The 14,237-nt window shown below is 39.9% G+C and overlaps 1 protein-coding gene and 1 long non-coding RNA gene across 8 annotated transcripts; one reads left to right on the forward strand and one right to left on the reverse strand.

The window, feature by feature from the left end:
• Positions 1-1,384: 1,384 nt before the first annotated feature.
• Positions 1,385-6,068, reverse strand: LOC116252108 (protein ELC-like). 5 transcript variants are annotated; one of them, XM_050077651.1, is made up of 3 exons: positions 4,322-6,068; positions 2,556-2,592; positions 2,015-2,377 (listed from the first exon to the last, which is right to left on the reverse strand). In XM_050077651.1, exon 1 carries the CDS (start codon positions 5,802-5,804, stop codon positions 4,512-4,514), a length of 1,293 nt encoding a protein of 430 aa, XP_049933608.1. In that variant the 5' UTR covers positions 5,805-6,068; the 3' UTR covers positions 2,015-2,377; positions 2,556-2,592; positions 4,322-4,511. The 5 variants fall into 5 exon arrangements, with proteins under 5 accessions (XP_049933611.1, XP_049933608.1, XP_049933610.1 ...); XM_050077653.1 differs by having other exon boundaries at positions 2,517-2,592; XM_050077652.1 differs by having other exon boundaries at positions 2,504-2,592.
• A 2,156-nt stretch (positions 6,069-8,224) lies between these two features.
• On the forward strand, positions 8,225-12,671 carry LOC116253618 (uncharacterized). 3 transcript variants are annotated; one of them, XR_004172497.2, is made up of 6 exons: positions 8,225-8,630; positions 8,742-8,808; positions 8,996-9,043; positions 9,243-9,405; positions 11,396-11,640; positions 11,721-12,671. It is a non-coding gene; the product is annotated as an uncharacterized LOC116253618 (long non-coding RNA). The 3 variants fall into 3 exon arrangements; XR_007573235.1 differs by lacking the exon at positions 8,996-9,043 and having other exon boundaries at positions 9,552-11,640; XR_007573234.1 differs by lacking the exon at positions 8,996-9,043.
• Positions 12,672-14,237: the final 1,566 nt, after the last annotated feature.

A 14,237-nucleotide genomic window follows, 5' to 3' on the forward strand; every position in this document is an offset into this window, starting at 1 on the left:
AGAATCCAAACCAAACCCAATCCTTAAGGCTAAAACTGTACTTCCCTGCTCTTTTTTTTTCTTAAAAACAAAAAAAAAAAAGATGCTTAGATCAACCGCGTTAGGTAGGAAGGATTGAAGTGGGTTTAATTTGGATTGAGCTTGCCTTGAGTAGTTGCTTGCGATATGAGCAACGAGCGAACGAGCACAGTATACTCCGCGAGTCATCCGCTTAATAGTTTCGGAACGAGCCCCGATCACTCAAAGCTAGCGAGTAGAGAACAGATGCAAGAGGTTTCTTCATTTTTTTTTAGGTTCGTGCGTGAATGGCTCAGACGCCTCTCTCGACCTTTCAAGAAATTAGTCCTGACTTTCTAATAAGATCACTGATTCAGGTCAGCTTTGTATTCAGGTCAAATTCTTCAGCTAGAAGCTACTCAAACTCGGCATGGGCTTGACTTGTTTAAGCTCAACTCGCCCATTAAATTACTCAAGTTCAAACATCTGCATAAGAAGGGACGGAGCTCAAGCGGCTCACCTCTAACTTGATAAATCTCAACCAAGTTTAAAGAAATTAAAAAAAACCCAAAAGTGCTAGATTAGTAGTTTTTTCTTCCCATTCAAAGTTGACATAAATTGAGGCCCTCGTATTTCCCGTAACTTTTGTCCCATTTTTCCAAGTTTTATTATGCAGAATAATTGAAGCTGGGTTCCTTTTAAGCTTGAAAAGAGGTCACCCATTTAGATAGATGAATCAAACTTCAGGCTTGTGTATCTTAATGGGTCGAGCTCGCCAGGTTGTTCCTTGCCTTCTCATGGACTCAGCAGCTGTTCGCAAGCCTGATTACTCATAAATCCCGAGAATAAGCATTCTTGCCTGCTCATGGACTCTTCAATTTGATTACTGTGAACATTATTCATCTACACTTAAACGGTGGGAAACACTACTCTCGAACTGAAGGAAGTAACCTTAAGTTGAACACAACTGATGCCCCGCTCGACTCATGCTGTTGGACAACTGCCCACAGATTTGAGATGAAACATAACCATAGAGATCCTAAGGATGAAGTGGAAAAGGATACAAGGACCAGTCTTATAAAAATTGGTTTTTAAATCTAAACTGAAAAGAACGAATAGTCATATAAAAACAGTTTTAAGTAGGAAGCCCTTGGAACAAAAATAACTTAAAGAATGAAAAATTATATCAAAATAATTTAAGTACGAAGCTCTGAGAATATTTTAAAAAATAATACAAATTGATGCGTGCAGCTTCTGAATTGGCCACCGCATTGCCACCAATCTGAATCTACTTGAATCGGTCGAAGAAGAATTTATTTTTCATAATGCTGACAAGGAACAGCAGACATCAAAATCCACAACGCGCACACAGACATAAGCAAGCTAAATCCTGAAGTAATAACAATATAACAGAAAAAACTACGGCCAGACCTGCAGTAAGCCTGGCAGCAAAATGGCATCCAGCCTCCACATATTTGAGGTAACAGCAATCTTGAGATAGAGTTGTCCACTTTACCAGAAATTCCAGTGAAGCAGAAAGCAGGGACAAACACTATGGCAAGAGAAAAAGGATTCAGGTGGTTTTTAGGTCGCTTGCTTTTTGTTTCATTGAAGGCTGTAATATCGCATCTTGGTGGCGACGGCATGTAACCATAGCAGAAATCCGTTGGACCATCTGTAACCATATACGACATTACTATTTAACATGGCATTGTAGTTGAATTTAATCCGAAGGTCCGACTCAGGAAAACCAAGAGAAGAAAAAAACCAAATCACAAGAACAAGAATAACAACAATGAAAAGGACCACATACTCAATCGGTTCAACTATGAAAAACCATTCTATATCTCAAGGACAAACACACATCAAATATCCATAACAACCTGAACATGCCAAATTCTTCCGGTTCAGCATAAGTGAATGGATTCCTTAGCCATTCATTCATTTTTCAGCATTTCCAAAAGCAGCTTAAGTTTACCCGTACAAGAAGCTACATCTTATACCCAATGAAGATTGGTGCCAAACAAAGATACTTGTTTCATTTTCACGTACGAGAAGGATAACAAAACTACACAGCATATTCATTTGTTTAGGCCCCAAGCCTACTTATTTAGGGATGAAAAGCGAGGGCATTTGTCTGGTCTGTTTACGCTTTTGTTCTCGTGAATCTACAACTTCGGTGACCAAGCCCCAAACCCAAAAGCTAAATCTCAAATATCCCAAACATCCTAGTAGAACCTTTACTGACACCATGCCTTTCTTCTGAGTGTTCTATTACAGGTCACGTGCTGAGCATATCATGCCCTCCACGTCTCTTTCTTTTCCCCCAGTTGAAAATAAAGTACCACAACCTTCTATGACATAATCCTCGTTAACTTCCCTGCAGCATTACAGCCGGTGACCAAGATCAATAACGGACTGACTCATAACTCAAGGTGTTCAAAAATGGTCAGTTTGAACTTCATGGTATAGTACGAAAACACATTTAGCGCTCCCATCTATGTACCAAAGAAATGTACCACTATGGCAAATGGGCACTTGAAAAGCGTGTCAGTTACCTCCACTGTCGACTTTGAAGATGCCCCAAGATGAATTCTGTTCGAACAGGATGACAATTGTAAGCTGAAGACACTGACCAAATTAGTAGCTCAATGCAACTGACAAATTTAGAGCTTATGGTCATTCTACTTGGTAAAGACAAACCAATGGTATTCCAAAGGAACAAGGAACTGCAAGTTTCCCACAAACAGCTGGCTGTTACCAATGTATGTCTCTGTATTTTTTTTCTATCAAGGACAATACTAGTGAGACCTCATGAGCTCAAGGACCAATATTGTGCAAGAAAGATCATTTAAATGAAAAGCAACCTGCCCAAAGTAGACACTCATGACTCAACAGGACACTAGAAAAGGCGTGTGGCTACTCAAGTACTTGCATCCACAAAAGTGCGAAGACATGAATCAGTTCTAGCAAGAAGTAGAGATGCGAAGAGTTCAGGCTGTTTCACTTGGTTATCAGAGTATCACCAAGAGCTGAAAGCCTAACATACAAGAATCAAATAAAGACACATGTACATACCTGATCTTATTCCTATGTACTAGCTTTATCTTGTGAAACCAATAAAGCAACTTAAGTAAAACAAATCGAAATTCATTGACACATAATAAAGAAGCAATAAACAGCTATTGTATCCAAAAGAACAAGAAGCCAATTGGACAGTATATTCAAGGTTGAAATGGCATCTTGTCAATTGAAACCATGGAAAGCAAAGTCATGCCAGATTCAATAAAGAAAGACCAAATTTTTAAGAGATTTTTATTTCGAAACAAGAGAAAAAGAACTTTTAATATGATTATGCAGTTCAAAAGTTTTAAGGATTAAGTGATACGAATTCCAACCTACGGAATCAATATACCAAATCCAATGGACGAAAAAATGAAACTCAGAGGCTTAACCTACACCAAGATTTTTAAAGCCAAAGATGTAACCTACAATTGAGTTTCTAACATTATCCTATTTCTCCCCAATCCAATTACGCAAGGAAGAAAACTAAAAAGAAATAGCTAATATGGACGAGAGCAAAAGTAAGATATTTATCATTAACGGATAACTTGACATGGGATTTGTATGCCAGTTGACAACTATGCAGAGCGTGTTGCTTGTTGCACTTAAAGTTTTAGGTTGACATGTTACACTCCAAGGAAAAAGGTAATTCAAAGGTCATATCAGTCTCCTGCCTTGAGAATCTTGATTACCTTAAGAGATAAATGGATTGATACAATTACATGGATTAACCGATGCATAACAAGTCAACCATTCGTTTGCACCATCCAGCTTCAGTGCATAATTTAAGGGTTTCGACTTGTGACAAATGATGACGGGCATAAGCTTAGTGACCTCTACATAAAAGGTCTGTTGACCATGATAGCACATGATATTAACCAAAAAGGAAAACTACTGCAAAAATAACAAGACAATCACAAAGACTATTTGAGGTCCATGTAAGTGAGGAGAAATCAAAACGAAATAAGACATGTCTTGGTATGCTACAGAAAAAGTAGATTGTTTCTAACAAACCAGATAATCTTTATAACTTTCAAAACCAAAAAAAAAAAAGAGTTGAACACAAAGAATACGCTTCGAGATACATGCCGTTCAACTGATATAAGCTGCTACAACCTAAAAATCTCGTCAATATAATTGGAAACATTAGCAAATGTGAATCAAGATAAATACATGACGCAACATGGCATAGCCAAATTCCAAGAAGGTTTGCAAATCCTTCAATGTCGGATAGAAGCAGGAAAATTTGTACAAAAAGTACCTCAGAGAAGCAACCAAATGGTTTCCCCTCATTGCTCCAATTCATTTCTTTTGTAAATTCTGACACCCCAGTGGTACCAATATGACAGCAGATATTCATTTGTTCCTTGTATGAATGGCGCACTTGAAACCAATCAAGTCGCCTGATACTGCACTCAAAGAGCTGGCAACCAAATTTTCAAATCTTTGATTCAGACGCCGTATGGAGAAGCTCTAGAAGCCATACTGGCTACTTGAGCCTGCAACCGCGCTGCTTTCACTTTCGCTGACATCGCCCGTTGAAAGAATTGCTCACGAGAGAGCGCTCTTATGTTCCTCATGTAAGCATCAAAAGGGATGACGCCTTGCTGAAAGGCCTTGTCCAACGCATAGATAGTATCTTCAATGGAGAAATCGGCAGAAGCACAATCCAGAATCTGTCTGGAGAGAGGATCCGCGGGCTCAAAAACGTCGTCGATATCAATATCCGACTTCTTCTTGTTGCCATTTTCCTTCACCCACCCTTCAAGAATATCTGAATTCATCAGCACCACCTGCAGCAACTGCTCCAATGCCTCCTTCTCATCCACCATCTCCTTCAATCCCTTATCGAGCTGCCCCTCTCGCTTCCTCAACGCCCCCTGCAAATTGAAGAGAGAATCCATTTCTGCCTCTCTGGCCTTCCTCAGAGCAACAGTATCAGAATGCAGCATCTCCAGAAGCTTATTGGTCGCATTCCTCTTAAAAACTTCAGACGGATCTTCCGTGGCGGGCGGTGGCCGTTGCGGCGACCCTGGCGACGGCGGCATCATGCGGCCATAAGGCGACATAAGCCGATTGAGGACACCACCAGCACCCGGGCGGCCCCCACCGGCCTGATGGCTCCATACAGAAGAAGAGGATGAGGATGAAGAAGAAGCAGATGGGGCTGGAGGAGGAGGCGACGGCGAAGGTCCGGCCGCTGCAGAAGACGAAGATCCACGGGTAGGACTATGAACCCTGTGACCTGAAGCCGCGGAAGGCTGCTTGGTATAGAGGGGAGGGTCGCGAGAGAACAGATCGCTCATGTTCTTGGACAATTCGATGAGATTCGAACTGGGGAAGACCCAATGGTGGAGGTACGGAACGGAGACCACGCCGGAGGGGTTCACGAGCGGGTGGGCACGGCGGATGATCATGTCCCTGGTGGGGTTCACGAAGACGCAGGGGGGCTGACGAGGGTATGACTCCAGGAGCCAGATGACGACCGGAATGTTGTAGGTGACTCGCTGGTAGGCTATGGGTATCGTGCCCTCGGTCTGAAGGAGGTTGGCCGTCCTGCCGTCGTTGTGGGCGAAGACGGCCGTCTTGACCTGGAGGCTGGGGTACTCCTGAACCAGGTTGACGAGGTGTTGCCGGATGTACCATTTCAGGTCCTCGCTGTATGGCAGGGAGGAAGGGCCGCGCTGCGACAGGACGCCGTTTAGGAACTGAACCGTGAGGTGGCTTGAGTTAGAGCCGTACATGGTCGGATCCAAGGCAACCCGGCTTCCTCGCAGACAATCAATCGATGGTGGTGGTGGTGGCGATGGTTTTGACCTGTTGATCGAGATCGGGATGGCGGTGCGGCCGGTGCTGGAAGCAAATTGAAGAAAGAGAAGCTTCCAGGACTCCTTCGAGTTTCCCTGCAGGAGAAGAAAGGGTTGAGGGTCGGGTAGGGGAGGCGGGGCCGCTTTCTGGAACGGATTCGATTCGATTCCTTGCCGGCGAAGGAACGCGTCCTTCCCTTGCCTACTCTCTTTCTCCTTCCCTTGTTTGGCATTTGGGCTCTTAATTATTATTATAATTCATCTCCACATCATAATCATCTTCTTAATGCAACCCTTCCCTACTCCTCAAAATCTAGTGGTGTGCATGTATTCAACGATGAGAGTAGGATCTTATCAAAACAGCTTCCTTATGCACATTTTGGTTTAGAATTTTCCATTTGAATCTATTTAATGGAAGCTGGAAAGATTCAGATTTCTTGAAACTATGACCAAGTCTGATTCGGTTTGTAAAGCTCAAATTAAATAAGGGACAAGAACGAGGCGTTAACACCATGAGCAATCAGCTCACCTACTCCGTTGAAATGGACTAACCGAATATCTTCTTCGTGTTGACAAAAATAACTTTTAATTTTTTAATGAGCATCAATATATAAATTAAAAAAGTTGCTCTAATGTGTTAAAATAACTTTTTTGGAGTCTCGAATGAATGGAGAAATTAATCTATATAATCTAATATATAAGATTTCCACCAATTTAATTGGATTTTCTAAAGAAGTTTACCTTGGTTTTGGCTCGTAATAATAAATGTTAGGGATGTCAATTGATCACATTCACGTCAAATATTGGACTGTCCTGCTTCAAGAAAAATTGGATATTAAAAATATTTAACCTTTGGTTAACAGATTGGATTGGATTTGGATTTAAAAAATGATGTCCCATGTTTTGCTTTAGATAAATATCCGATCATATTCATATTCAGTTTTAAGTACTTGTCCTATATTCAATATTTATACATATTGAAAGTTGGTTCTTAATATATCATAATGTGGTTTTGATCTGGTTGTGTATTTAAAAGTAGAATCCAGATTCGGATGTGAATTCAAAGGATGAGTTTGGATTGGATTTAGATGGTAAATTTAACAATTTGATCCAGATATGGTGTAGACTTCTCTTCATTAGTATCGAATATGAATGTGAAAACATCCTATAAATTGGATTTGATAAGGAGTACATCCAATTCTAATTTGATCCAAGTCCTGTATATGTCTAGCAAGGGACCTTCCTCTGCTTTAAGCTCAACCCAAGATATTTTCATTGCACAAATGAGAGAAGCGATTTTTCATACGGACACGAGTCCATATCTGGATCTGAGTCTGAAAAATGGGGATTTATGTTAGAAACAGTTTAGATCAAGTTAGATAGCTGATCCAAATCAACACAGCACTACAGGATATGAATAAAAAAACAGGTTATAAATGTGGAAGCTAGTTGGTTTAGGTGCTTATGTTAATGGATTTGGACTCCACTGCATCAGATTCCTCTGCACTTCTTTGCATGTCAAACATTTATTTTGAACTTTGTCCTTCTTTTTTTTTATTTTTCCTTTTTAATAAGTCAAAGCATTGGGTCGGATTTACATTTGGTATCATTTGGTTTTGGATCTGCTGCATGAATCCAAAGTAAATAGGGGTTTGATAGCCTGAGATAAGTTATTGAAGATTTAGGGTGTCGTTGATGGTTTGGAATTTTGATTTGAGAATGAAAATTCCAGAATCATAATGTCTCCCCCAAACTAGAATGGAATCAAAATTTTAGATTTCAGTTTCTCAATGCTAAAAACAAAATATTTTGTTTATTTCATAATTTATATTTCTTATAACATAAGTATTTTGAGTCTAAAATTTTATGATTGTAGGTACATAAAACGCCCTCTACAAACCATGGATTTAAGATTGGACCCTCCACTTTTGATCTTAAATCAGATTTTTTTTTTTTTTTAATGCAACGAAGTAAAATCAAGATCTTCAGTTTGACGAAACTGATGGATTTTTTTTACATCAGCAAAAGCATGCAACACCAAATACACATTGACATAACAGCCATATATTTCAAATTCGAAGTAATCAAACTCCCTTAATAAGTACTGGGTTTAGATCTACCTGTTCCCATTGGTGGGTGGCGGAATGGTAATTTCTTATTGAAGTAGAGTGCTTTCCTGAGCGCTCGAGGCGTTCTCATGACGCACCGACCGAATGGCAACAGTGTTACTATCGTCATTATCAGGGCTTTTTTGTTGGCAAATTGTTTTTCCCTCTAAGGTCCTTCTCCCGCCAAAAGCACGATGCTGCATTTAAAAGAAGAGGGGCGCCTCTCACGCAGTCGATCTAAATCCCCTTTCCCTTCAACCAGAGCGATCTGCGACATTTTACCGATTTAAACCCTAATTTTGCCGTCGGCGGTGTCCTTGATCGTCTCCGCATCATCGCTGCCGGCGGGTTCCTCCTCATCTGCTTTCATTTTGCTCAACCTCTTCGCCCTTCCAACCTCATTGGGAATCTGATTCGTCTCTTCTCCAGAGCTCCTTCTTGCTATTTGTTGAGGGGCGTTGTGCGTTAATGCCGTCCGTTGTGCTTCCATAGAGAAGCGGATTGAAGGGGAACCTTGAGAGGATTTTGTGCAAGACGATGATTGTCGTCCGTTCTCATGTACTTTTTTGGATTTGTGTTCGAATTGTATATGAAGATTATAGGCTGGAGGGCAACAGGGGTGAAGGAGTTCGCGAAATTGAAGAGTTCGACTCCTGTAAGTTCGATTATGTGGTTGTGTCTTTTCCTTGTTGTGCTTGCTGTTTTTGCCTTTGTGCAGCCAGGTTTTCCTTGATTCTGGTCTTGTATGTGGCACTGTTTTCTGCAGGAAGATCGAAGGATTCATGCATCGATGCTGCAGGGACAGGCTTCATGCCTCCTGATGATTTCTTTGAGTACGTGAATTTAAAACATTTTTTCTGTTTCTTTTAGAGTCACCTGTTCCTCGTGTTTAATATTCGACTGTGGCTGCGACTTGTTTTAGCCTTTGAGAAATTGTGAAATAATTAATCATGTCCTTGCCATGATCATAGCCAATCAAATATTTATTCAGTGGCTATATCTTTTCGAGTTTTATTGCAGGGAGCTATTTATTAAGACAATGCGGTTGATTCGCACTCCAGACCCCTGGTCTGGTTCCCTCTTTCCCTTTTCATGTTGATTCCATTTCTGTGAATTGCAAAACCACTCTTATTGTCTAAATGTTATAAAATGGAACTTGGTTACCTTTCTTGTCTCATTCTTTTCACCAAGGGTGATCGTCCCTTTGGGTGGAAACGCTATCATTTATAATGATATCATACGAACGCACTGCACTGTTCATTTGCAGATAAGCCATCTGACGAACTTTTATTACCAAGCTCAGTTTCGTTTTCATCTAATTTGACTGGCAACTGACAAGAAGTGAACGTATCGCGATGGAGTATGGCGATCTGGCCATCCAAAGGTAGATCAGGCGGGAACAAGTCTACAGTATTCCTTTTCAGCACCAGGTTAGTATTTCTGTACAACTCAACCATACGTTTCTTTCTCCATCAAGTTTAAATTATGCTCTGTGAGGTTGCTTTCATATTTCATGTGCTTTACTTGGGCTAGGCCTTTTTCTAGGAAATAACTAGCAATTAAATATCTGTTCCAGTGCACTGCTACTGTCACAAGTTTTTTGTCCCCCAAGTCTGCTCATGATTCGTAGAGAAAATGACGCAGAACTGCAGAATCCGTTCAATCTTGACTAAAGCGATTAGGAGTTATTCCCTATATAAAGGCTTTGTACGTTATTTACTTAATGATCTGAAGGTTCATAACCGGTCTTTCGAGATCTGCATTCCTTATTACACTATCTTGAACCTACTCCTCATCTTGCCTTCTCATAGAGTCCCCACAAGCCTCATGTATATAAATCGTCCACTACTGACCTATGCTAAACAGCAAAATTATTTCTCACCCTGGAAATCCACACTAAAGCTGGTTGGTGCAAGGAAAATAGACTATCGATGTGCTTCTTTTGGTTGGACCGAAACATGGTGGGACTGGGTATGTTCTCTTCATCTTGGTTGAATCTGAATTTGTCATATAAGAGTTCACACCGTGTAACAGGGCTATAATTGGATTTGACCCTTTTGCAATTTTCTTTCTTGCTTGAAACTTAAAGTGGTTTCGAAGGTGAAAAGATGCTTAAAAAAGTGATTGCTTGCAGCGCTTTTTTACCTCTATGTTCGACTTTTCCATTTCTTTTCGTTTCGGATTCTTAATGTTAATGTTGTTAGTTTTGGTATCAGTGCCATAGTGGTTTTGACCATTGGTATACATAAGTTGGCCTGTATCGGCTTGTTTTTCATTTTTAAAATTGAAATTATTTAAAAAAATTATTTTCTTAAATATAAAAAAATCATGTAAATTCATATTGGCTGTGGATGGTAAAAAACAACACTTTCCAATAGAGTTTTATATGCATCACCAGCCTATTAAGCCAGCTCATCTTATGCAACCTGTGCCTACCTAATTGATGCATGCTATGCCTTCCTAAGTCATGCCTAGTCACATGGGTGCGTCAAATATGTGACGCACTGTTGACTGGGATGCGAGTGCACCCTAACACGGTATGAGACTCTGTCATACCGAATCGAATGCTACTGGACGCACCTGTTTTTTTTTTTTCCTATTTTTATATTTTTTTCATATCTTTTCCTTTTCCTTTTTCCATCTTCTCTTTCTCATCCCTTATTTTATTTAGTAAAACTTCTAATTTGGTATGAGATTAGAGTAACTATGATAAAAAAAATTGAAAAATATAGACAAATATATATATATATATATATATATATATATATATATATATTCTCACTGCACTCACATCTTTTCTTTTTTTTTGAAATTTGTTGCATCTCGTACGTGTACGTGCACCCGCACCCATGTAACATAATGATACATTGTATGCATAGGATGACATTCTTTGATCTCTTTCGCCATCCCAAGAGGACTGCATGTCAAGTGACCCCTCCCATGAAGCTGAACCTCTTGAATATATTATTGAAGACGTGTTGAGCATTTTTCGGCCAATCATAATCAAATTGTTGGAAAATAGATTTGATTTCATTGTGGCTTCAAAGTTCCAAGTGTTCACATCTAACCATTTTAAAATTATTTAGAGATTTCACTTTTTATTATTTTTATTTTTTTGAAAATAAATTTACTAATAGTTTTAGCTGATACACAAGAATTGGCCGGTTCACTCACCTGCAGTTCCATCAATTCGATTCATGGCGGATTCAAGAGTACCACGTGTCAACATTTGACAGTTTTAAGAGCCATTCAATTTTTTTTATCTTTTATGTATTTTTCATTTAATTTTTAGAAAATAAATTTTTTTATATTTTTAGCTGATTCTCAACGATTCAGCTGAATTGATGAATTGGGCAACTCACTGAGCAAGCAGTTCCATCATTTCGGTTCACAAATCTATTTTTACAACATCAATCTTAGGTACTTGCTTGGCTAGCAGTTTAGTTGCCTCAAGCCCCAAGGTGACAACATTAAAAGCTTGTTAACTGGTGGCTTATTGGCGTGCTGTGAGAAATCAATACTCTCAAATATCATTAGTATCTGAGCAGCAACTCCAAGAAATCAAGGACAATATGAAAACTCTATCAGGCCAGAGCGGCGGACTCAAGATGGAATAGTGGAAACGGAGATTGAAAATTCAGCGGCCAACTCTTCCAGAAGGAAGTGTATGTTTTTTCGTCAATTTGCCTGTATATTGGACCAACGCATCTCATCCCTCAGCACTGATAATTTGTGCTTGCCACAGACGACAAATTCCTGCAGCCTGGAATTACTTTTTTCCACTTTGGGACACAAGGCATGAAGGGATGCTAGCACTTGTGCCTAATTACGCAACTCATCTTTAGAGGCCATTCACATTGCGGAAATATCAAATCTTTATCGGGGATGAAATCACCAGGACTTGACAGGGCTTCCAACCCACTTTTTCAATTGGTATCGGGATGATGTTTCTCTAGATATCAGCCTTCTAGTCATTGAATTCCATGTAAGGCCAGATTCCCTTACGATCACTGACCGACATTTTCCCCTTGTCGTCCAATCTCAATTGCAGGCGCTCTACCAATTACCGATGCCCAACTCCAGGTATCTATTTTACTATTTCATCCAAAATTTGGCCACCTCAATTGGCACTCATCTCAGACTGATCCATAGTTCAAGTTTATGTTGTCGCCATAAAAGTTGCACATTTGATGCATAAATTAGGTAAGCCTGAATAATGCTTAAAATAGATTCTTCTCCAGCTTTGGATAATATTTCTTTCGATTACCTCATCCTGATGATGTCATATGTGGAGTCAGAGCATTTTAAAGAACTCAATGGCAAGCTTGTCTTCTCATTAGTCAGTGTCGGGAACCACCATTACTAAAAAGAATAGAAGTAGTTATAAACAGATGGGAAGACGGTGAATTGGAACCTCCACCAGTATAAATAAGGTCTTGGCCTCTTATCGTGAGTAATAAGTGGGTGAAGGGAGGTAGCTGTATGAAGTGAGCAACTCAATCTTACTCCCGTGAGCTTGTTAGGTGGCAAAGTTTCATTTGGCTTGGCAGATTTACAGTGTACACTACTTTAGGCACATTATCTTTTAATATTTGAGTAGTGGATCTCTATCAAAATTATTATTGAAATTCATCTCAGGTGTCAAAAGTTTTCCGAATTTTCTTTTGATTTTCTCTACGATAGATTATTCAAGCATCATCTGGGTGGGGTAATATTTAAAATTAGTATTAGTGCTCATGCAGGTTTTGTATTTTACTACAATTGGTATATTGGTCCCAATTGTACTTGAAAAAGTGAGCTTGTAGGTCTACTATTCCGATTGCAGGAGAATATTGGATTTACATTAGCTTTTATGTCAACCCAAATGTTATGCAAATATAAATGATGCCTAAAAAGTTTAATACAAAGAAAATTCAGCCAAGTTTTGATGTCCCAATTGATTTTCAATAATAATTTCAGTGGAAATCTTTCATTCATGTATCAAACGATAATTTAACTAAATGAGGAGCTTAAAATATGAATATTTCATAAGCCAAGGCAAATGAAGTTTTCCCAAGTAATAAGCTCACAAGAGTTTAACCAAATACAAAGAGAAGAAAAACACAAACACTAAATAGCAAACTATATTATTAACAACAAGAAGCGCTAAAAAGGAAATCACAAACTTACATATTGCGCTTGAGTTGCTTATACTTCACAAGACCATTTCAGGTCATGCACCTAACACTTGATACAATCACGTTAAAAGGCCCAGGTCTTAGAGAGGTGAGAGCGGTCGCGTTGAATGTTTTCACCACTGATTCAAGTGGGGACACAAGTTTGTTCTTAGTTTTCCAGAACGTTCGTAAGGAGTCGGCAATGACGACTCCTGCGTCATATGTGCATGAGATTGGTTCCGTGCTGGATATCATGAACTAGGTAACTCGTGCAAAACGCGAACCGGTCCTTACCATCGAAGGGCTCCCCTTGTTCGGTGGGGTAAGTGATGCCTTATTTGTTTTAATATTGTTATTGCTGCAACAACCCTGCGCCTGCGGGCTGCGGGCTGCGGCCGACGAGGCCTCGTACCCTTTTTATTCAACAGAAAAATATATACAATAAAACATTGGCTGACAAGGAGAAGCCTATAATCGAAACCTGGGGAAAACGATTTACAAATTTGCTCATGAAGGAAGATCTTACAAGTGTAGGGCCAAAATAAAGGAGGTGTCTTGAGAGGGGTCGTTGTACAAAATCTGCATGTTTTGAAACTTGTTCACCAGTGCTGCAGGAGACTGCCCCGGTAGTCTTCTACCCTGAAGAGTCCCACATATCCAAGAACACCATTTTTTGTTGTTGGCAATGAGGAGAAACCGGATCTGAGGGTGAAGAGTAATGGCTGATAACGCTTTTACCAGCCCAGCATTCTTAAGAAACAGCTGCTTTTCCTCCCCAATGATTGCCCCCGAACAGATGCTTTGACCTGTGCCATCTTTGACAAGATAGACAAACTTTTTGCTGCCTTTGGAGGTACCTGAAGCAACCTGCACACACATCTGATTGTAGGGAATGATCTGCAGCTTATCAGGCACAAACCCACTGGCTACCCGAACTTGCATTTCCCTCAAATCGTTGGGGGAGTTCCTCATAATAGCATAGAATCCATCTACACATGTTCAACAGAATTAGTTTCCTTTTCAGGTGACTTGAGTGAGTCCTGTGTATACGGTTATTTCTGCTGCACCACAATCTCCATAGGGTGGAGTAGAAGCTGATTCTCCAA

This window comes from Nymphaea colorata, chromosome 4, assembly GCF_008831285.2.
Source record: "Nymphaea colorata isolate Beijing-Zhang1983 chromosome 4, ASM883128v2, whole genome shotgun sequence".
Lineage (NCBI taxonomy): Eukaryota > Viridiplantae > Streptophyta > Magnoliopsida > Nymphaeales > Nymphaeaceae > Nymphaea > Nymphaea colorata.